This window comes from Pongo pygmaeus, chromosome 1 (genome assembly GCF_028885625.2).
Source record: "Pongo pygmaeus isolate AG05252 chromosome 1, NHGRI_mPonPyg2-v2.0_pri, whole genome shotgun sequence".
In the NCBI taxonomy this organism is placed as follows: domain Eukaryota; kingdom Metazoa; phylum Chordata; class Mammalia; order Primates; family Hominidae; genus Pongo; species Pongo pygmaeus.
The window spans coordinates 194606960-194629510 of record NC_072373.2 but is presented as its reverse complement, the minus strand read 5'-3'; the positions used below and the strand labels follow the sequence as shown (position 1 = coordinate 194629510).

Genomic DNA, 22551 nt, shown 5'->3' with positions numbered 1-22551 from the left:
TGGGCACCGTGGCTCATGCCTGCAATCCCAGCACTTTGAGAGGCTGAAGCAGGCAGATCACCTGAGGTCAGGAGTTCAGGACCAGCCTGGCCAACATGGTAAAACTCCATCTCCACTAAAAATACAAAAAAATAGCCAGGTGTGGCGGCAGGCACCTGTAATCCCAGCTACTTGGGAGGCTGCGGCAGGAGAATTGCTTGAACCTGGGAGGCGGAGCTTGCAGTGAGCCGAGATCATGCCATTGTACTCCAACCTGGGCGACAAGAGCAAAACTCCGCCTCAAAAAATAAAAAATAGGCCAGGCGCAGTGGCTCGTGCCTGTAATCTCAGCACTTTGGGAGGCCAAGGTGAGTGGATCACCTGAGGTCAGGAGATCAAGACCATCCTGGCCAACATGGTGAACCCTCATCTCTACTAAAAATACAAAAATTAGCTGGGCGTGGTGGCATGCACCTGTAGTCCCAGCTACTCAGGAGGCTGAGGCAGGAGAATCGCTTGAACCAGGGAGGCGGAGGTTGCAGTGAGCCGAGATTGTGCCACTGCACTCCAGGCTGGTGACAGAGTGAGACTCTGCCTCAAATAAATAAATAAATAAATAAATAAATAAATAAATAAATAAATAATAAAATAAAAATAGGCCGGACGTGGTGGCTCATGCCTGTAATCCCAGCACTTTGAGAGGCTGAGGAGGGCGGATCACGAGGTCAGGAGATCGAGACCATGGTGAAACCCCGTCTCTACTAAAAATACAAAAAATTAGCCAGGCGTGGTGGCACTTGCCTGTAGTCCCAGCTACTGGAGAGGCTGAGGCAGGAGAATGGCGTGAACCTGGGAGGCGGAGCTTGCAGTGAGCTGAGATCGTGCCACTGCACTCCAGCCTGGGTGACAGAGCGAGACTCCATCTCAAAAATAAATAAATAAATAAAATAAAAATAAAGTGGGTTAAAACCTGCTTCTTGGGGCTGCTGTGATAAGTAGAGATTTTGCACCTGGCTCAGAGTGGGCTCCCATTATTCGAAGGAGGTTCTATTTGGTGTTTTTCATACCCGAGGAAAGTCCCACTTCCCCTTGAATCCCTGCTCTGGGTTCCCCTCACCCTATGCAGGGACCTCTCTGCACCTGTGCCTGGCAACAAGTGGAGTTTGAGGGTGGGTTGTGCGCATCTGGGGATGTGTGTGGGGAGAAGGCCTCCCTCAGGCCAGGCTAGGTCTGGGCTTGAGGTCCCTGCTCCTCCAAGCTCAGTATCACATGGAGCTTTGCAGGAATTAATGCAGGGCTCCAGAGAAGATCCATGGACCTGTCAGCTCTCATGTTCGAATCCCAGTTCTACCACCAACCCACTCTGTAACCTCAGATGGGCCATTTAACCTTCCTGAGCTTCAGTATCATAGTAACACTTGCCACATCTGTCCCCGTATGCCAAGGAGAGATCCAGGCCTCAAAGGCCACAGCTCACTTTAATCCCCTCAACGAACCCATGAAGATCCTGCAGTTATTACCCCCATTTTACAGAGGAAGGAATGGAAGCTCCAACTGTAAGAGTCTAAGTGTCAGCTGAGGCCTCACCCAGAGCCTCCCCTCAGCACAGGCCACCCGCCTCACCTTGCTATGATTGATGGCAGAACCCATCAAGGCCACGTTACGCAGGCCTGACCCACCGGGGAATGCTGCTGGGGTACCTTGCCAGGCACTGGCCTCATGCTTTACATGTAATCCTCATACAAGCCTGTGAGGTATGTTATCCCTGTTTTAGAGATGAGGAAACTGGCCAGGCATGGTGGCTCACACTTGCAATCTCAGCACTTTGGGAGGCCTAGGCAGGAAGATCGCTTGAGCCCAGGACTTTGAGATCACTCTGGGCACATAGTGAAACTCTGTCTCTACCAAAAAAATTTAAAAGTTAGCCAGACATGGTGGCGCAGGTCTGTAGTCCTGGCTACTCAGGAGGCTGAGGCAGGAAGATCACTTGAGCCCAAGAGGCAGAAGCTGCAGTAAGCTGTGTTTGTGCCACTGCACTCCAGCCTAAGCAGCAGCGAGATCCTGTCTCACTTAAAAAAAAAAAAAAGAGAGAGAGAGAGATGAGGAGGAGGCAGGGCATGGTGGTTCACTTGCAATCCCAGCAGTTTGGGAGGCCGAGGCAGGCAGATCACCTGAGGTCAGGAGTTCAAGACCAGCCTGGCCAACATGATGAAACTCCATCTCTACTAAAAATACAAAAATAAGCCAGGCATGGTGGCTGTGATTCCAGCTACTCGGGAAGCTGAGGGTGGAGAATCACTGGAATCCAGGAGGCAGAGGTTGCAGTGAGCTGAGATGGCACCGCTGCACTCCAGCTTGGGCAACAGAGAGAGACTCTGTCAAAAAAAAAAAAAAACAAGAGATGAGGAAACCGCCCGAGGGGGCCACTCGCCAAGAGAACCATAGTGAGAGCCTAAGCCCAGGCAGTCCGAGTCCCGAGTTCCAGCCCCTAACCACCACACCATCCCCACTCTCCTGCGCAGGGGAGGGCCCTCCTGCACTGGCCACCTGAGCTCGGGGGCTGCCCACATGTGCACAGAACCACAATGTTCTGCTTGGTGGGTGGACAGGGGGATGGGGGAGCAGATGGAAGGGGCAGAGTGTGTGGCAGGAAGCCGAGGGAGGGGAGGAGCTGCTCTGGCCTGGTTGGCCCATGGTCAAAGTCCTGACACCACCACAAGAGGATCCAGAACAGCCTTGGCTTCTGGGGGTCGGGAGTGATGGAGGGTGCAGCTGGGAGGGTGCTCAGGGCAAAGAGGACTTCGAGGAGCTCAGGCAGCAGGGTGCCAAAGAAACAGCCCCAAGTGTGGCCAGGAGCCCAGGCGGCACCCCTGCAAGCTGTCCACCTTTCCTTCCTCCTTGGTAATGGAGGTCCTCCAGCAAGTATCCTTGACCCACCCTCTTGGCTCCCTGAATTTGCCCCATCTCAGACCCTTCCATCCTGCACTGCGTTCCGCTCGCTGAGGTCAGGTCTGATGCCAGGACTCCAAAGAGGTGTCGCCATGAGTGAGGAGGGTCTGAGTGAGGACTGCAGCTGGAAGACCAGGTGTCAGGAACCACCACGAGGCTTTACACGCAATACGTGACTTAATTCTGACAGTGTCCCTGGGCAAGAGGTGCTAGTTCACAAATGAGGAGACTCAGGGATTTCCGGAGAGGCCCGCTAAGAACCTGAACTCAGCTGGATGCGGTGGCTCATGCCTGTAATCCCAGCACTTTTGGGAGGCTGAGATGGGAGGATCACTTGAGCTCAGGAGTTCAAGACCAGCCTGGGTTATGTAGTGAGACCTCATCTCCACTAAAAATTTTAAAAATTACCCAGGCATGGTGGTGCACCTGTAGTCCCAGCTACTTGGAAGGCTGAAGTGGGAGGATTGCTTGAGCCTGGGAGTTTGAGGCTGCAGTGAGCCGTGATTGCACCACTACACTCCAGCCTGGGTGGCAGAGTGAGACCTTGTCTCAAAAAAAAAAAAGAACCCCGAGCTCCTAGCCACTCTGATGTAGTGCCATGGAGGAAGAGCAAGGCAGAGAGCAACAGCAGAGACAGACGCAAACAGAGGAGTCTCTCTTCCAACTCCAAGGGCCTGTGGGCTTGAGAGGAGGCTCACCCTGGCTCTTAGAGCTGGAACCCGGCATGCGCCCATCTGGGTGGAGCTGGGGAGTGTGCACGGGCCACAGCAGTGAGAAGGGTGTGTGCAGCCTATTCAAGGGGCTGCAAAAGAAATGATGCCCCCTGGAATGCTGAAACCGGCAGCCCAGAGACGACGGTTTGCCCCCACCCCAGCACCATCAGAGCCACAGGGGCCTGGACACCTCTGAGCCCCCTGCCCACCTGCCTCCTTTTCACTGCAGTCCCTGCCCCCTGACCTCCCCTGCTTCCTGCACACATGCCGGGCCTCCCTGGGGCTCTCTGGCCTCTGTACATTCTGCCCTCTCGACACTTGGGAAACTGGCTGGACGCCTCCCTTGAGGCCTGCTGATACCCATGGGTCCCCGTCATCACTCTTGTTTCCCCCCGTAGCTCTCCAACTCTTTCCGCCACGCTCCCCCACTCTGCCCTGTACAGGGCTTGGCTGGCCCACAGAGATGCTCCACAGTGTTTGATGAACTCAATTCACCATCAAATTTAAAGGACACACCAATAACACACTCAGTCCTTTCCTCAGCTTTGCACAGATACATGTCACATTCACCCAGGGAGTCCACTCCCCAGGTCCAAGGGGCGCATCTGGGCTAGAACAGGAAGAGCAAGGAACATTCACATGGCCTCAATCATAGGACCTCAACTAAGAACCACGTGCTCTGGGATTAGAGGTGTGCAGGGAAGGACACTTCATCTGTGTTCCTTGCTCTCCCCATGGGGAACAGCGGCCAAGCAGGGCTGTCAAGGGTCAGGGGCTGGGCCCTGAGGCTCAAGCCTGGCTCTGCCCATGACTGGCTGTGTGACCCCGGGTAAGCCATCACCCTCTCTGGTGACCTCTTAGGAAATGAAGGCAGGAAGAAAGCAGGGCTGGCAGGGGCACGGAGCCCGAGGTGGGACGTACACAGGAGACGCTGATTCAGAGGACGGTGCAGTGGCGGCCTCGGGTAGATGCAGTGTTTGGACAGCTGCAAGTCCTTAACGGGGATTTCCCCCCTTTTCAGCAAATCCCCATAAAACAGCATTTTGTCCAAGTCAGCATTTTGTGGCAGCCTGGGCCTCCTCCCAGGGAGGCCAAGGAGACCGGCTGGGAGTGGGGAGTGCTCTGGGGTCTTTCAGACCAATGGTGGCGGGGTGGCGGTGGTGTGCAGCAAATGGGCCCCAGCAGAAATAATTGGCAAGAAGCAGACCCCTTCACTGCCCCCAGAAATGCCTGAAGAGGGGAAAGGACATTAGCTAGCAGCGACCCTTCCCAGCAGTCCCAGTCTCCGAAAGAGTCCTTTCCTAGGGGCGACCAGCAGAAGAGGGCTAGGTGGTAGCATGGAATTGAAAGACCTGCCCACTCTCCCATCCCATTTCACAGGTGAGTGATCAGAGGTCTCAATAAAAAAGGGGGGCCTGAGAGTTGGTGCCTCAGGACCCCAGGCACCCGCTAGATTCCCAGAGGACCGGCAGACCCCCACAGGGTGGGTGGATGAAACGCAGCCCCGCGCTGGCCCCTACTGCTCCAAGCCCCCCACCCACCCCAGAGGGAGCAACTGCAGCTGAGGGAGCGGTGAGGGCACTCAGGTAGCCCCAGGGCCTGGCCAAACCACAGGTATGTTATGAGACGCTTCCTGTTGTGGAGACATTGCTGTGGGATCCGGCTGCCCTGCTTGCTCACCCGCCCCGCGCTGCTGTCTCCATGCTCCCCAGCCTTGCTCTCTGCGCTCTTGCTGCGTCTCTACCCCGACTCCTCTCTCCCCTCCTCCTCCTGGCTCTGTCTCTGTCATCACAACAGGTGAACAGCACTTCTGGCTCAGGCCCTCCCTTTCAGGGACCCAGCCCTGAGACCTCTAAGGCCCTCCTAGGTCCAGGCAGCCCTTGGACTCCCATTTCAGCACAGCTACTTACCAGCTGGGTGATCTTGGATGGGTCACTTAAACCCTCTGAACTTCAGTGTCCTCATCTGCAAAAGGATTAACTCAGGGGCTCTGCCTATGGAGTAACCACTCTTTTTTTTTTTTTCCCTTTTGAGACAGAGCCAGACTGGAGTGCAGTGGCACGATCTCGGCTCACTGCAACCTCTGCCTTCCAGGTTCAAGTGATTCTCCTGCCTCAGCCTCCCGAATAGCTGGGACTATAGGCATGCACCACCACACCCAGCTAATTTTTGTATTTTTAGTAGAGATGGGGTTTCTACTAAACGGGGTTTCTACTAGGTATACACCATGTTGTCCAGGATGGTCTCGATCTCTTGACCTCATGATCCACCCACCTCAGCTTCCCAAACTGTTGAGATTACAGGTGTGAGCCACCGCACCAGGCCTTGGAGTAACCACTCTTTTTATTCCTTTACTTCCTTTTTTTTTTTTTTTTTGAGACGGAGTCTTGCTCTGTCACCCAGACTGGAGTGCAGTGGTGCGATCTCGACTCACTGCAAGCTCCACCACCTAGGTTCACGCCATTCTCCTGCCTCAGCCTCCCTAGTAGCTGGGACTACATGGGCCCGCCACCATGCCCGGCTAATTTCTTTTTGTATTTTTAGTAGAGATGGAGTTTCACCATGTTAGCCAGGATTGTCTGGATCTCCTGACCTCATGATCCACCCGCCTCGGCCTCCCAAAGTGCTGGGATTACAGGCGTGAGCCACCGCACCAGGCCTATTCCTTTACTTTCTTAATGAGCTTGCTCTCATTTAAAAAAAAAAAAAAAAAAGGATTAACTGAGATAATCTAAGCCACCAGCCCCTCCATGTGTGCCGCCCTATCTTGCTACCCTGATGACCTGGAAGTCCTCTCTTCACTCTAATTTCAATTCATCCTGCTGCAAAGCAACTTCTTTCCTCCATCTCTTCAAAAGCTCAGGTTACTTGCTGCCAAAGGTCAGGATCTTGTAAAATGAACTTTTTTTTTTTTGAGATGGAGTCTCACTTTCTCACCCAAGCTGGAGTGCAGTGATGAGATCTTGGCTCACTGGAGCCTCCGCCTCCTGAGTGTAAGCATTTCTCCTGCATCAGCCTCCCGTGTGGCTGGGATTACAGGGGTGCACACCACCACACCCAGCTATTTTTTGTATGTTTAGTAGAGATGGGGTTTCACCATGTTGGTCAGGCTGGTCTCGAACGCCTGACCTCAAGTGATTCACCTGCCTCGGCCTCCCAAAATGCTGGGATTATAGGCATGAGCCACTGTGCCTGGCCTATAAAATAAACTTCTAAAGTCAATTTTCTGGCTTTCTTGACCTTTTCCCCGACCATTCCCGAGATGAAACTGACCAGGGGCTACAAAGCCTACTCAGGACTAGGACTGAGTTATGGACCTTGGGGAGGAGCAGAGGATCCCTCCTCACCCTCTGGGCATGACACCCACCCCAACTGCCCAGCTTGGCAGCTCCAGACTTCTCCAGGGTTCCTGAGCCCCACTTGCCCCACAACTCTCCCAGCTGGTAGAAACTGGGGAGCCCTTTCCCATCCTCCTTTCCTGAATGTCGGAAGAAGAAGCAAGGCCCAGGCCCCTCCACACCTCTTCCTCGGGGGCCTCTCACTGTCTGCCATTGCCTGCCCTTGCCCCCTAGTCTCCAGCCTCTCCATCCATATGTCCACACGGGCCTGACCCCTCCCCAGCCACCCTCATCACTCCCCAGCCCTTCTCAGCCAAGCCTCCTGAAAGAATGCTCTCCACCCTCAGGCCCTACTCACTCCCCCTCCACCCTCTCTCCTCGGGGTGCTCCACCTTGTCACTCTGCTCTTCTCCTTCTTTGAAAAGCTCCTCCTCAGAATCTTCTCTGCCCACTTCCTCTGCCCACTCTCCAGACCCAGGCTTGCCCAAGGAGCTGGCTCAGGCCTCATCTCTTCTCTCTGGATGTTTCTCCTATAGCGTCTAGCTCCCACCAGCTCCCACAGTACCAACTCCATCACCGAGGACTCCCACATCTGTCTCCAACTATGATGTCTCCCCTGAGCCATTTTTTTTTTGAGACAGTCTGCTCTGTCACCCAGGCTGGAGTGCAGTGGTGTACATGACCACAGCTCACTGCAGCCTCAGACTCTTGGGTTCAAGCCATCCTCTTGTCTCAGCCTCCTGAGCAGCTGGGACTACAGGTGTAAGCCACCACACTGGACTAATTTTTAAGTTTTTTAAGAGACAGAGTCTTGCCATGTTGCCCAGGCTGCTCTAGAGAACTACTGGGCTCAAGTGATCCTCCCATCTCAGCTTCCCAAAGAGCCTCAGACCCTTGTGTTCAACTATCAGCTGAGCATGTCCCCTGGCTGTCCCTCAGAGATCCCACCCAAACTGCTGTCATTACCTTCTCCCTCATTACCTGCTTCTCCCCAGCCCAAGTGCCCTGTACCCCCAGATGCCAAGGCCAAAAATCTGAGCATCACTTCTGTTGTTGTTTTTTTATTTATTTATTTTTTTTTTTTTTTAGACGGAGTCTCGCTCTATCGCCCAGGCTGGAGTGCAGTGGCATGATCTCGGCTCACTGCAAACTCCGCCTCCCAGGTTCACGCCATTCTCCTGCCTCAGCCTCCCGATTAGCTGGGACTACAGGCGCCTGCCACCACGCCCAGCTATTTTTTTGTATTTTCAGTAGAGACGGGGTTTCACCGTGTTATCCAGGATGGTCTCGATCTCCTGACCTCGTGATCCGCCCGCCTTGGCCTCCCAAAGTGCTGGGATTACAGGCGTGAGCCACCACGCCTGGCCTATTTTTGTTTTAAGGGTGAACATCACTTCTGACCCTCCTTCCTTACAGGAAACCCTCTATGCCTTGGTGTACCCCACTTTTCAGCCAACTCAGCTCCTACTCATCACCTTTCTTGGGTGCCCTTGTACAGTAGCCAACCTGCACAACTATACATGACATCTCTCTTCCTTTCCCCCAAACTTCCAACCTTATCCTGTGGACTCTGCCTGCTCTATTTCTCTCACTTCTGTTCCTTCCCCTCCTTTCCCACAGCGTCACCCTAAGGCAGACCTTGTATTCCCCCAAAACTCAGCCCAGCGCCTGGCACACCCCCGTCACTAAGTAAAAGTGTGTTAAATGGCCACACTCTCTCCTGGATGATCATAAAAGTCTCACACAGTCCCCCAGCCCCAGCTTCTCTCTGTTTTCTCAACATAGCCTATGGAGACTCCCACAATGCTTCTAACACTTTAGGCTGCATCTGGATGACTGGGACAGCCTATCACCATGCAGGTTCTGGGGCCCCATCGAGATTCAGTTGGTGTGGGATAGGGCCCAACATCTGCCTCTCTAGCGAGCTCCCAGAGGACGCTGACGCTGCCTGTCTGTGAACCACACGTTGGCACAGTTCTGCCCATGGCTGTCCCCTGCTCTGGATTTTCCAGTAGCTTCCTGGTACCAGCAGGATAAATTCCATGTTATTCTGCAGTTCACATGGCTTCCTGGAGGAGGAGGCATGCTTTAGACTCAGTAGAATGTGGACCAGTTAGGAAGGAGGGGGTTGAGAGATATATGTTGAGCCCAGCAAAGCCCTGAGGTCACGTTTGGAGGCACACACTCTAGGTCTAAGAGTCACGTGAGTAAGGAGAGGGCCAGGGACCAGCTCGATGCAGGAGCCACCAGAGTGTGTGCTGTGCCCTCTGCATCCCTCAGTCCATGGCTGTGTGTCGCTGAACCCAGGCCTTCGCCTCCTGTGTGTCTTTGACATCTCTGTCTCTGTGCGTCTCTCTCCTCCTGTCTCTGTATCACTATCCCACCTATCCACCCATCTCTGACACTGTTTGTCCTTCTCTGTCCTCTCCCATGTCCTGTGCCTAGGTCCCTTTCTGGGTTCCAGGCTCTGTAAATCTCTAGCTGTTGGTCACTGTGTGGGACCCTTGGGAAGGCCAGCACTGACAGTCCACACCTGCTCCTGTTAACGTCAGGTCTGGGTCTGACCTCTCTGGACAATGCCTGAGCAGCTCCACGAGGTCTGGGAAGGGACTTGGCAGGGGGTCCAGTGCCCATGAGCTGAGCTCTCTGTCTGCTGTGCAGATGAGGACTGCCCCAAAGCCAAAGAGGAGCCTGGTATCTGGGAGCTGGAGGGTGGAGGGAGGTGGCCAGATCAGGGCAGGGCTCCCTGGGGGCCACCTTCTCACCCAGGTTGAAGGCAGGAGAGGAGTGCTGCCACCTGCCCACCTGGTCTGCCCTACCAGACTTCAGTTCCACCTAACAGTCCCAACATCCCTCACCCCTGCAAGTGAGGCTCCCAGACCACAAGTGGCCTTAGTTTCAGAAGTAGCATCGGAAGGAGGCTTGAAGGAGAGATCAGAGTTCAACAGTCCCACGGGGGCAGGTGATGGTGGGACGGTCCAAGCTGAAATCGGAGCAAATGACTGGATGAGGAAGGCTTCCAGGGTAGGGGGGCACCCAAGGAGCAGTGAACCTGGGGCTCTGGAACTCGGGAGAGAGACATGGGCTAGAGGTAAAAATACAGGTTCATGGCTGGGTGCGGTGGCTCACGCCTGTAATCCCAGCACTTTGGGAGGCTGAGGCAGGCAGATCACGAGGTCAGGAGATCGAGACCATCCTGGCTAACATGGTGAAACCCCATCTCTACTAAAAATACAAAAAATTAGCTGGGTGTGGTGGCAGGCGCCTGTAGTCCCAGCTACTCAGGAGGCTGAGGCAGGAGAATGGCGGGAACCTGGGAGGTGGAGCTTGCAGTGAGCCGAGATCGCGCCACTGCACTCTAACCTGGGCGACAGAGCGAGACTCCATCTCAAAAAAAAAAAAAAAAAAAATACAGGTTCGTTGGCGGAGTTGCTGCAGCCTGGAGGAGGCCCACGGATTCCCCCTTGGGGAACATGCCTACATTTAGGGAGTGAGAGGAGCCCACCACAGCCCTGGGCTCCTCCCCCAACACCCTAGGATCCAGACACCCCAGATGTCTCACTGCCTCCCTGTCCCTGCCTTTTCCTGCATGATCCTGTCTGCTGGGTTGTCCTTTCTACCTTTCTCCTCGATGGAAACATATTAGTTCTCATTTGAGACCCAGCTCAAAAGCCTCCTCCTCCAAGCAGCCTTCCCTGCCTCCCTCAGGCAGAACAGCTCCTTCTGGGCACCCACCTGCTTGAAAGCACCTCTTCCCCACCCACACCTCCCTCCTGCCTGAGGCAGGCACAGGGCATGTGCTCAATGAAGCCTGTAGCCTGGGGGCTGCAGGTCCAGGCCTCTGAAAACCCACCTCCCTCATCCAGCCAAGCCCTCAGGTGGCTTATCACAGGGCCACTTTCTCTTTGTTGCTCTTCCTGAGTCCTTCTTGGTTCCAGGCTGGAGGGGGCTTGCACCGAACCTCCCTCCTGCAGGTGACCAAGCCCCTGGCCTCTGCCCATCTCTGAGTCTAGGTTCTCCACTGCTCCCCTAGGGAGGAGCATCTCGGGACAACAAAGTGCCCAGGAAGGTAATAACAGCCAGGCAGGGGCAGATGGACTAGAAGAGGCCCGGCAGCGGGCAGACCTGAGGGCAGCCATGTACTCTCCGGCAGGTAGCCAGGCAGCTGGCCCTTCCCCACCCAGGGGCTCCGGCCTCAGCTGGGGCCATCGCTTGTCTCCCAGCAGAGGCCTTGAGCTTCTGATGGGAACTGGACATCTAAGGGCCCCTACAGACCCAGCCACCCCCAGGCCTCAGGCAGGGGCAGGCGGGGCCTCCTCAGCCTCCAATCCCTCACCTTCTGGTTCGCATTTGCAGCCTTTTCCGGAGCGCCACCCGCCGCCCGCTGCCTCCCCACGCCTGCCAAGATTCCTGGGCCTCTGCGGCTACCCCGCGTGGTGGCGGCGGCAGCGGCAGCAGGAGGGGCTGGGCTGGGCAGGGAGGGGGCCTGGCGGGAGCACAGCCAGGCCACTGCACCCAGGCTGGGCCAAGCAAACACAGCCCCGCCAAGGAGCCAGGCGAAATAGTTCACAAATGAGAAAAAGCTGCTTCCGAGTTGGGCCAGGGTTTTAAAGCCCAGGCTGCAGGGAGCTGAGGTCACCTGCAAAAGGGGTGGCTCACAGGACTCTCTGGGCCTGGAAGGGGCTTCCGGTGCAGCAGGAGGGAGTGAGGTTAGACAGCAATGAACACAGGCCTCATCCGGCCTGAGATATCAGAAAACCCCGTCCCCAAACCTAGCTTACCTTTCAGGTTGGAGGGGCCTGGGAAGGTCCCAGCAGAGGCAGGGCCTGAGGATGAAAAAGAGAAACAGTGAGGCTATGGGGCAGTGGCTCACGCTTGTAATCCCAGCACTTTGGGAGGCCAAGGTGGGAAGACTGCTTGAGCCCAGGAGTTTGAGACCAGCCTGGGCAACATAGGGAGACATTGTCTCTACTAAAATTTTTTTAAAAATTAGCAGGGCATGATGGTGCACGCCTGTAGTCCCAGCTACTTAGGAGGCTGAGGGGGGTGGTATTGCTTGAGCCCAGGAGTTCAAGACTGCAGTAAGCTGTGATTGCACCACTGCACTCTTGAGACAGGGCAAGACTCTGTCTCAAAAAAAAAAAAGGAGGAACAGTGAGACGATGACATCAGGAGCCTGGGAGCCTGGGAAGCCTCCTGCCCTAACCCACAGCCACACCAGTGCCTGACCCAGGCTTCTTACCAGAACCCCCTGCTGGAAACCCGGCCCCAACCTCAGTCTCTCTTCTCATTTCCCTCCTCCCCTGAGGGAAGCAGGGTGTGTGCCCCATACTCCACGACTCCATTCATTCAGTGCACACTTAGCAATACCCACGGGGTGCCTGGCCCTGGATTCAAGGAGTTCCTCCTGTCCTAGGGCCCAGGCTGAGGACGCCCCTTCTGTGTCCCGGGTTCGCATGCTGGAGAAGTCCCTCCCATATGTCAGCTCTGGTTTGGGGTGGCCCCTACTTTGGGTTAGGATCCCTGCTGGGGAAGCTTCTACTATGTGGAGGACCCAAGCCTGGGCCATGGACCACAGAAATGGTTCAATCCCATACCCTGCCCTGCCTTGCCCTGAAGGGCTGGGGGCATCAGACAAGCGGTCATCACACAATTGGCAAAGATCTCTGGGCTGTGGGAGCATGAAGCAGGGAATACTGCCGCCTTAAGCTTCCCCTGAAGGCTTCTTGGAGAAAGGGACACTGGAGCTGGGTCCTGAAGGATGAGTTGGAGTCTGAAAGGCAGATGAGGTGATAGAAGGAATTTCAGGTAGTAATATACAGGGAAGGTCCAGAAGAGCTGGGGGATGGGGAGGCTGGGGCAACATGGTGAGGAAATCTGAATTCCATGCTTGGATTTCTATGGAGAGGAATGGGGAGCCATGGAGGGTTATTTAGTGGGGGAAGTGATGTGGTCAGAGCCCTGGATGGCTGGGTCCCCCTTTCTGCTTCAATCAGGCATGGTGCGAGGATCTAACAAAAGTCGTAGTCCAGGTCACATAGCTGTACGCAGAGGATCCGGGGCTAAAGTCCAGACCCAGACATGACTCTGGGGTAGATGGGGAGGGGACGCCCAGCCAGCCCACCTGGCAGGGAGGCCTGCAGGCCGCGTCACTCTCTCCCCCAGCTGCTTGCTTGCCTCTGCCTGCTCCCATGGAAACTCTGACATCCAGTCCTGTCTATAGCTGCACAAGCAGCCAGATGCCAGAGCCAGCAGCTCCTAGGCCTTCTCTCCAACTCAGCTGAGCCCTGCCTCCATCCTGCCACTCTGAACACTATGACCCCAGAGCTGGGTCATGGGGCCACAGCCTGGATGATGGAGCCCAGGTAGGAGGACCCTCCAGCTCAGCTTAGCCCTAGCTTCTCTGGCCCCAGCCCCCTCCCAGTACCATGAGACTCTGGGAGAAGAAATGACTTAAGTTGGCTCTGGGCTTTGAAGGATGAACATGGATTTAACTGGTTGGTAGTAGAGAGAGGTGATCAGTCCTGGGCCAAGGGAACAGCATGTGTGAGAGTGTAAAAGCCCTGAATATATTCAGGGGATGGAGAGAATCCAAATAAAATAAACAAACACATAAACTAACTAATCATAGCTAATAGTCATTGTGTACCCACTGTGTGCCAGGTACCATTCGGGGTGTTCTCATGAATTATCTCATTTAATCCTCACAACAACCCAGTGACAAAAGTATTTCATCTTCCCTTTTTACAGATGAGAAAACTAAGGGACAGAGAGGATAAGTAACTGGCCCGACATCACACAGCTCATGAAAAATAGAGCCTGGAGCTGGGCATGGTGGCTCACACCTGTAATCCCAGCACTTTGGGAGGCCAAGGCAGGAGAATCACTTGAGTTCAGGAGTTTGAGTCCAGCCTGGGCGACATAGTGATACCCCCATCTCTTAAAAAAAAAAAAAAAAAAAGTAGAACCTGAATTTGAACCCTGGCTGCAGGCTCCAAAGCCTAGGCTCTTCACCATACAGATGATTTGAGGAGAGGAGACCTGGCTGGGGCCAGACTGAGAAATGCCTTGAATATCAGGATCAGAGATGCGGATCCTACCTAAAGCTGCTTCCCCAATCCCTTCCCCCATGTTAACCATTAATAACAACGGTGTCTGCATCCCAAGTTCATTGTATGCACTGGACATAGCACTAGGCACACTCCCGGCACTATTGACTGCTGTAACCCTGGAAGGCTGGAACTGCTGTCCCATTTTACTGAGGAGGAGCACTGGGTCCCAGAGAGGTCACATCCATTCTCTAAGGAAACCAGGCTAGGAAGCGAAGGAGGTGGGATCTGAACCCAGCTCTGCCTGGCCCCCAGGTGGCTAAAGCCCTGTACACCTGGGCTCCCTGAAGACCTCAGCCACGGGCCCTGCCCCCTACTCCTGCTCTACCCTACCTGTGCTGCCTCAACCTAGATGGCACCAGGGACAGGCAAGGCTGGGAGCAGAGTGGGCAGCTACTATCAGGTGCCTCAGGAGTCTACTCCAGTGGGCCAAGGTCCCCTCGGTCTTACAAATAGGAAGCCGGGGTGAGTGGGTAAGCCAGGGCGGTGCCTGAGTCGACTTCAATGGGACTCTGTTCTTAACCTCCACCCCCGGCTGCCTTCCCTAATCCCCTCCTGGAGCCCCTCCCCTGGCGACGTCTCCCCTTTGCACAGAGCCTGCCGCTGTTGGCTAAATCCCAGACCAGATGTGGGTGGGACAGTCTGCACCCCCCGCCCCCCACCCCCCACCAGCTTCTGAGAGCTGCAGGGTTCCAGGGAGGCTGGCCAGGGCCTCAGGCCCACTTCCCCATTCCAACTTTCCAGACTGAGGTGCTGATGGCCATGAGGTGAACAATTGGCTCCTGTCAGAGATGGGGCTCATGGGAAAATTTCCCATTTCTGAGCTCCTACTACGGGCAGGCTCTGGGCTAAGAGTCTTGCTTTAAAAATCATGTCGGATTAAGAGGACCTCTCTGGAGCCCAGCTGCGTGCATCCTTATCTCAGCCCTAGCTCTTACTAGCATGAGACCTCCATCTGGGCCTCAGCTTCTTCATCAATGAAATGGGAACTCCAGGTATTATTTACTCCCGTAACCCTGGAAGGCTGGAACTGCTGTCCCATTTTACTGAGGAAGAGCGCTAGGTCCCAGAGAGGTCACATCCATTCTCCAAGGTAACCAGGCTAGGAAGTGAAAGGGGTGGAATCTGAACCCAGCTCTGCCCAGCCCATATAAAGCTGCCCAGCCCAGCTTCACAGAGCATTTGTGAGGATTAAACAAGTTAATTTTGTGTAATGGACTCAGAGCAGTGCTTGGCATATAGGAATCCTAAATAAATATGCCCTATTATAAATATAATCACTGGCCAGGCACAGTGGCTCATGCCTATAATCCCAGCACTTTGGGAGCCTGAGGCAGGCAGATCACCTGAGGTCGGGAGTTCAAGACCAGCCTGACTAACATGGAGAAACCCTGTCTCTACTAAAAATACAAAAATTAGCTGGGCATGGTGGTGGGTGCCTGTAATCCCAGCTACTTGGGAGGCTGAGGCGGGAGAATTGCTTGAACTGGGGAGGTGGAGGTTGCAATGAACCGAGATCGCGCCATTGCACTACAGCCTGGATAACAAGAGCGAAACTCCGACTCAAAAAAATAAATAAATATAAATAAATAAATAAATAAATAAAATCACCATGACACCTCTCAACAGCCCTGTGAGGTTAGTATTATAAACTCGATTTTACAGATCAGGAACCGAGATTCAGAGAGACGTCATTTGCTCAAGTTCCCCCAGCCAGGGAAGGACGGTCCCAGAACTTGGCCCCAAGCTAAGCAAGTCCAAAGATGAGGACAGCCTTCTGGCTCCCCCAAGCTGAGGCATGGTGTGTACTGGGGTGAAGGTCGGTCCCTCGCACCCCCTCAGTCTCTCCTGCCTGACCCCCTGGGGTTCCACCCCCAATCCAGCCCCTGCTGCCGCTGCAGGAGGGGGCTCTGCATTCCTGGCTAAGCAGCCGGATTTGCTGTGCTCCAGGAACTATGAAAAGAATGCTTGCCACGAGCAGAGCCGTGGTCGCCTGTCAGGGAGCGTGGTCTGGAGTGCCCACGCAGAGCTTGGTGGCAGCCAGCACAGTGGGAAGGAAGGAGGCTAGCCAGAAAGGACAACTTCCGGGTGGTGGGGGCTGTGGACACTGGACGGGTGTGGAGACCAAAGAGTCGGCCACCTGGGATCTTTCAGGAGAGTACTGACCCCTCTATCCCGCAATCTAGGTTTCTCCTCACCACAGGCTGTAAGGAGAGGCAGGCTGGCACTGCTGGCCCAGCTCATGGATGGGGTTACAGAGACTCAGAGGAAAACTCTCCTGAGGTCACACAGCAGCCAGTGGCAGAATTGAGACCAGAGGCCAGGACCCCCAGCTCAGGCCCCGCCTCTTCACAGAGGCTTCCCTCCCTCGCAGGACCCACCAGGGACCACCAAGGGTTCCTAGATAATAGAAAATGCCATCCCAGCCCTCACAGTTCTGGGCTGTCTCTGGGCCTGACCTTCTCATGCCTGCTATTCCTCTTTCCCCCTCCACAAAAAACCCCTTGTGCTATGAAAATGCCGCACACACTGTAGACATATGACAATTAAGATTCCATTCCTTTTGGGAGGCTCAGGCGGGCGGATCACTTGAGGTCAGGAGTTCAAGATCAGCCTGACCAACATGGCAAAACCCCGTCTCTACTAAAAATACAAAAATTAGTGGAAGTGATGGTACACATCTGTAATCCCAGCTACTAGGGAGGCTGAAGCAGGAGAATTGCTCGAACCCGGGAGGTGGAGGTTGCAGTGAGCCAAGATTGCATCACTGCACTCCAGCCTGGGTGACAGAGAGAGACTCCATCTCAAAAAAATAAATAAATAAAAAGAGGCCGGGCGCAATGGCTCACGCCAGTAACCCCAGCACTTTGGGAGGCCAAGGCGGGCAGATCACAAGGTCAGGAGTTCAAGAACAGCCTGACCAACATGGTGAAACCCCATCTCTACTAAAAATACAAAAATCAGCCAGGCTTGGCGGTGTGTGCCTGTAATCCCAGCTACTCAGGAGGCTGAGGCAAGAGAATCACTTGAACCCGGGAGGCAGAGGATGCAGTGAGCCGAGATCATGCCATTGCACTCCAGCTTGGGTGACAGAGTGAGACTCTGTCTCAAAAAAAAAAAAAAAAAAAAAAAAAATAGAGAGAGAGAGAGGCAGGAAGGAAGGAAGGAAGGAAGAAAGAAAGGCCGGGCATGGTGGCTAACACCTATAATCCCAGCACTTTGGAAGGCCAAGGTGGGTGGCTCACTTGAAGTCAGGAGTTCAAGACCAGCCTGGCCAACATGGTGAAACCTTGTCTCTACTAAAAATACAAAAATTAGCTGGGCCTGGTGGTGCACACCTGTAATCCCAGCTACTTAGGAGGGTGAGGCAGGAGAATCGCTTGCATCCAGGAGGTGGAGGTTGCAGTGAGCCAAGATCGCGCTACTGTACTCCAGCCTGGGCAACAGAGTGAGACTCCGTCTTAAAAAAAAAAAAAAAAAAGACCAGGCATGGCACGGTGGCTCACTCCTGTAATCCTAGCACTTTGGGAGGCCAAGGCGGGTGGATCATGAGGTCAGGAGTTTGAGACCAGCCTGGCCGATATGGTGAAACCCCATCTCTACAAAAAATACAAAAATTAGCTGGGCATGGTGGTGTTCACCTGTAGTCCCAGCTACTCAGGAGTCTGAAGCAGAAGAATGGCTTGAACCTGGGAGGCGGAGGTTGCAGTGAGCCGAGACCATGCCACTACACTCCAGCCTGGGCAACAGAGCGAGACTCTGTCTCAAAAAAAAAAAAAAAAAAAAAAAGTTGCTGTTCTAATTCCTTGTTATTGGCCAGGCACAGTGGCTCACCCCTGTAATCACAGCACTCTGGGAGGCCAAGGTGGGCGGATTACCTGAGGTCAGGTGTGCAAGACCAGCCTGGCCCTGTCTCTACTAAAAATACAAAAAATTAGCCGGGCATGGTGGTGGACGCCTATAATCCCAGCTACTTGGGAGGCTGAGGCAGGAGAATTGTTTCAACCTGGGAGGTGGAGGTTGCAGTGAGCCAAGATTGTGCCACTGCACTCCAGCCTGGGAGACAAGAGCCAGAGTCTGTCTCAAAAAAATTAAAAAAAAAAAAAAAGAAAGAAATCACAAAACCTCAAATAGCAAGGTTCCCTCTGCTCCATGTCCTTTGAGGGAGGGCAGCCTTTGTGAGGAAGGGCACCTGGGTCTGGGATCCTGGCCTCTGTTTCGATTCTGCCTCTGGCTGCCATGTGACCTCAGGTGAGGTCCCCTCTGAGTCTCCATAACCCCATCCATGAGCTGGGCCAGCAGTGCCACCTGGCTCTCCCCATGAGGCACTAGCCCTCCACCACCCCCACATGTGACCTCTTCTTCCCCTTCAAAAGCCAGGAATCCCAGCCCATCCAGGCTGCATGGGGATAGTCAGCCTCCAATTCAGAACTTTCCAAGAATCTGAATGGAAGCACGGCCAGGTCCTCCCCAGTCCACTCCCAGGGTCCAACCAGAGAGGCGGAATGGACACTGATCGGAAGATCTAGGTGCTATGCCCCCATCCCATGTGTGACCTGGGACTACTCCTCACCTCTCTGCAGGCAAAACAACTCTGGAGACCAGTACAGCATTCCCATTTTAGAGATGGGGAAACTGAGGCACAGAGATGGGAAGTCCTAGATCTGTCTGACTCCCAATGCCAGCTCCTCTCCACACAGCACATGCCGCCTCACTCAAGATCTGCTGTCCACACTCCACCCACTCTGGAAATGCCCTCAGAACAAGTGGGCCTGGAATTCTCTTTCTGGGAGCCAGACTTCCATGACTGGTACTTGGGCACATGTGTATCCACATATGGCCTCACAAACCCACCCAGGCTTCAAGGCTACACTCAGCCCCCAGCTCCCAGTCATCTCAACTTATCAGACCCCAGGGCCAAACCCACATCTCCCCTGCATCTGCCTTCTCTGGGGACAGGCCACAGCCATCCAGTGCAAGGCTCCTGGCCCCACCGCCAACCGGCTTACTCCTTTCCATCTACTTCTTCCTCTCATCCCCATGGCAACCGCCCACTTCATCCCCCGTCACCTTTCTCCTTAACCTCTGCCCAGCCTCCTCTGTGATCTCCCTGGCCTCGAAGATCCCCCCTTCATCCTTGTTCCCCAGAGCAGCCAGAGTGATTCCCAGATTATATCATTTGCAGCTCACACCCTTGCTCTGGACAGGGCCCTTAGAAATCTGACCTCAAAGTCATGAGTCCCTCCCGCTCCCCAGTGTGATCCAACAGTGCCCATTACTCCCATTGCTCACTGTCCCTGAGAGAACCCTGAAGCTTCCCCTCCACACCTCTGCACGAGCTGTGCCCTCAGCCGGGAACACCCTCCCATTCACTCTTTCCACCCCCTGCACCTGTCAAAATTATCATCTTTGAAAGCCCTGGCCAGATCACCTCTTAGGTGCCACCCTCCCTGATCTATACCTCGGCTTGCATGGTGCCCCTCCTCAGGTACCTAGCAGGGCACCATGAGACCACAGCCACACCCCAGAGGAGAGGTCACTGTGTCTCTCTCGTTCCTCCGACCCAACACTGTACGTTCCTCCTGCCACGGATGGCACCAGTGCATCTGAGGCCCCACTTCCCTGTAAGAGGTGCCCCATCCCTGCCATTAAGAGTTCTGGAGCGGGCTGGGGGACCAGCAGGGCAAGGAAGCTGGGGCTGTGCGTCCTTTGTTCTGGCTCAGGCAGGAGCAGAGAAGGTAGTGGAGTACAGGGGCTCAGGCTGACAGCCCTGCTTAGTATCTTTCTCCTCCCTCTTGCTAACAGACACATTCACTTCCATATTTTCTTTCCCCTTCCTCTGAGCCAAAGAGCGGAAATTCTCATTTTCACTGCGGTAGACGAAGTGAAACCAGAGAAAGAAACCCTGGTGAGTGTGTCTGGTTGTGAGCGTATGTGTGTGTGTGCCGTCCTGTCTGAGTATGTCTGGCTGGGCCACGTGGGGCCTGCCATGTGTCTGTAGGAGTTTGGGTATGTGTGCATGCGTCTGCCTGTGTCTTGTGGTGTATGTTTCATTAGAGGAGTGTGTCCGCATGAATCTAATGAATGTTTGGGTCGGTGTGTGACTGTGCGTGGCTCTCAGAAGGGTGCAAGGCTGTGTGTGGCTGGGTGAGTGTGTCTGTGGTTTCTCCTCATTATCATCTAGGGTCATTGTGTGTCCAAGGGTTTGTAGGTGTTCACCAGTCCAGTGGGAAGCCAGTGACAGCACCTGTGCCCTGATGGAGACCACCAAGCATGGTGTCTCTCCAAAGATCACCAACTCCTGCTCTGCGGCCCCATCTGCTTGGGGCAGTAAGGATCAGTCGATCCTAGCTCAGTCCCCAGAGAGGAACCCCAGGCTGCCTGACCCTCCAGCCATCCAGCTCCACGGCCCCCAGACCTTTCAAATGCCCAGTACAGCTGCTGGGAGGCTGTCCTTGCCAAGGGGACTCTGCTAAGAGGAGTGGATGGGCCCATGCTGCCAGCCTGAGCAAGAGGTACTGATAGCAGACGGGAGGGATGATTTCTGGTTGCTCCGGCACCCCTAAGGAGGTCAGCCGCATGTCTGTGTCAGGAACCCAGCATGGTCTCACACAGGCAAACACACGTGCGTGCACACATACAACCAGCAAAGTTTTCCCCATGGCAATAGCGTTCCTGGGCCCTCTGGCAGAATAGCATTTCTCTACCTGGCGGATTTCTGGGGCTAGGGTGGCTCCAGACCCAGGGCAGAGACACTGGGAGGTTGTTCTGGGGCCCTGGGACCCCAGTCCCTCTTGGCCAGGCAGCGGCCCTCACCCCCTGCAAGTCTCAGTCTGGAGCTGGGGGGATGCTGAGCCCCTGACAGGAACATTCCTGGGAACCTGTCTCCAGTTTGGGGCGAGGGGACTGACAGGGCACCTAGAATAGGAGGAACCTGGGGGCCAAGGCAGAAAAACCTTATAACTGGGAGGTCTCCAGCAAATCAGCAATGGCAGAGAGATGGGGGCACGAGTGAGAGCGGAGTGATGCTAAGGCCCCTCACTCCCTCCTCTCTCCTCCACCGCCCTGTGAAGGCGGCTTTGTTATCCCCACTTTACAGGTGGGACGGGAGACCGGGAGGTGGTGACGCGCCCAGAGCCACATCGTCGGGGGTTGCACCCGGCACTGTCTGATGCTGGAGCCCTCGCTTCTGGGAGAGGAAGGGAGGAGGGGGCTTTACTGGGATCCTGCCGGGGAGGGAACGGGGCGCAGGGAACGGGAAGGGGTCCCCCATTCTAAGGCGACCCCCTGGCCCGAGTCCCCCACCGCGTCCCCACCCCGGAGTCTAAGGCGCCGGCCGTGCTATCCCGCATGGTGTTGGGGGAAGCCCAGCCCAGGTCCTGCCCTCAGAGGCCCCCAGCCCGAGCCCCAGTGCCCGCCTCCTCGCCTTTACCTGCGGGCGCGGCCGCCGGGCGCCGCTCCCGGCCCTCGAGGGCGGCCCGGGCGGCGAGGGCTCCGGGCAGGGGCGTCCGCGGCTGGGCGGGCGGCGTCGGGGTCCGGGGTCCGCGCCGGCAGGGTTCCGCGTCGCTCTGCCGGCCGCCCCTCGCGGCTGCTGGAGTGGGCGGGCGGCAGGAGGGGCGCGTCGGGGCGGGGCCTCCACCCTGCTCTTTCCACAGCCACGGCCAAGGCCCGCGCCCCGCCCGGCCCAGCGCGCCCAGCGCGGCCTCGGACGGCTGCCTCCCTCCCCGACACCCACGCCGAGCCCCCGCCACACACGCGCTCCCGGGCGGCCCGCCCCCACCCCTCCCCGTCCACCTGACCCGCGGCTCGGCCGGCCGCCGGGGAGTCCGCGCAGCCGCTGCCCTCGAGGGGCCACCTGCCTGTGGGGACGGACGCGGCTGCTGAGAAGGACGGCCAGGCGTGGTCCTGCAGGGAAGGGGCAGCTCGGGCTGGTGGCCCCCAGTGAGGAGTCCCCAGAAGGCTGCCTGCAGACGTGACCTCGGTAGGCTGAGCCCGGAGGACTCACAGGGGCCAGTCGTGGCCCGCACATTCAGGCTTTAGGGCATTGAGCCGGGGTCACAGAGGCAGGCGGGGGCAGGCCAGCCCTCGTCCCCGGGAAATGGGGAGTCACGTGGTCAGATTTGTGCTTTGGAAAGAGCCTCCCGAAGCTGTGTGGAGGAAGATAGAGGCAGGACGCCGAGGAGGCTGCGAGAATACCCTGGCATGGTCCCATGAGGTGGACAGTGAGGGGAAGGAAAGGGAGGGCCCAGTGTGAGGGGAGTGAGGAGGCGAACTAGGCAGAGTTTGGGCGAGGGGGCTAGGAAGAGGCAGTGTCAAGGACAGTGCGCAGGCTTTGGGCTAGGCCTGGGGGTGGTGGGGTCTAGGAGGAGGAGGACGGATGCAATGAACTGGATGAGCCTGTGGGACTTCCATGGATCCGGAAGGGAGGTGAGAGTTCTGGGATAGAGAGGAGGAGTCCACGGT

The 22551-nt window shown here is 55.7% G+C and overlaps 1 protein-coding gene across 3 annotated transcripts in view; it reads right to left on the bottom strand.

Moving 5' to 3' along the window:
• COL8A2 (collagen type VIII alpha 2 chain) overlaps positions 1-22154 on the bottom strand; it is a 31292-nt gene extending 9138 nt beyond the window's left edge. The window contains exons 1-3 of one of the 3 annotated variants that reach the window (XM_054495956.2): positions 21948-22154; positions 21521-21679; positions 11761-11805 (exon numbers count right to left, since the gene is read on the bottom strand). In XM_054495956.2, the coding sequence (XP_054351931.2) occupies positions 11761-11805; positions 21521-21679; positions 21948-22117 (374 nt within the window). In that variant the 5' untranslated portion in view covers positions 22118-22154. Of the gene's footprint in view, positions 1-5551; positions 5607-11760; positions 11806-21514; positions 21808-21947 lie in introns of those variants that run through there. The other 2 variants (XM_063665881.1, XM_063665878.1) reach the window with 2 other exon arrangements.
• Positions 22155-22551: the final 397 nt, after the last annotated feature.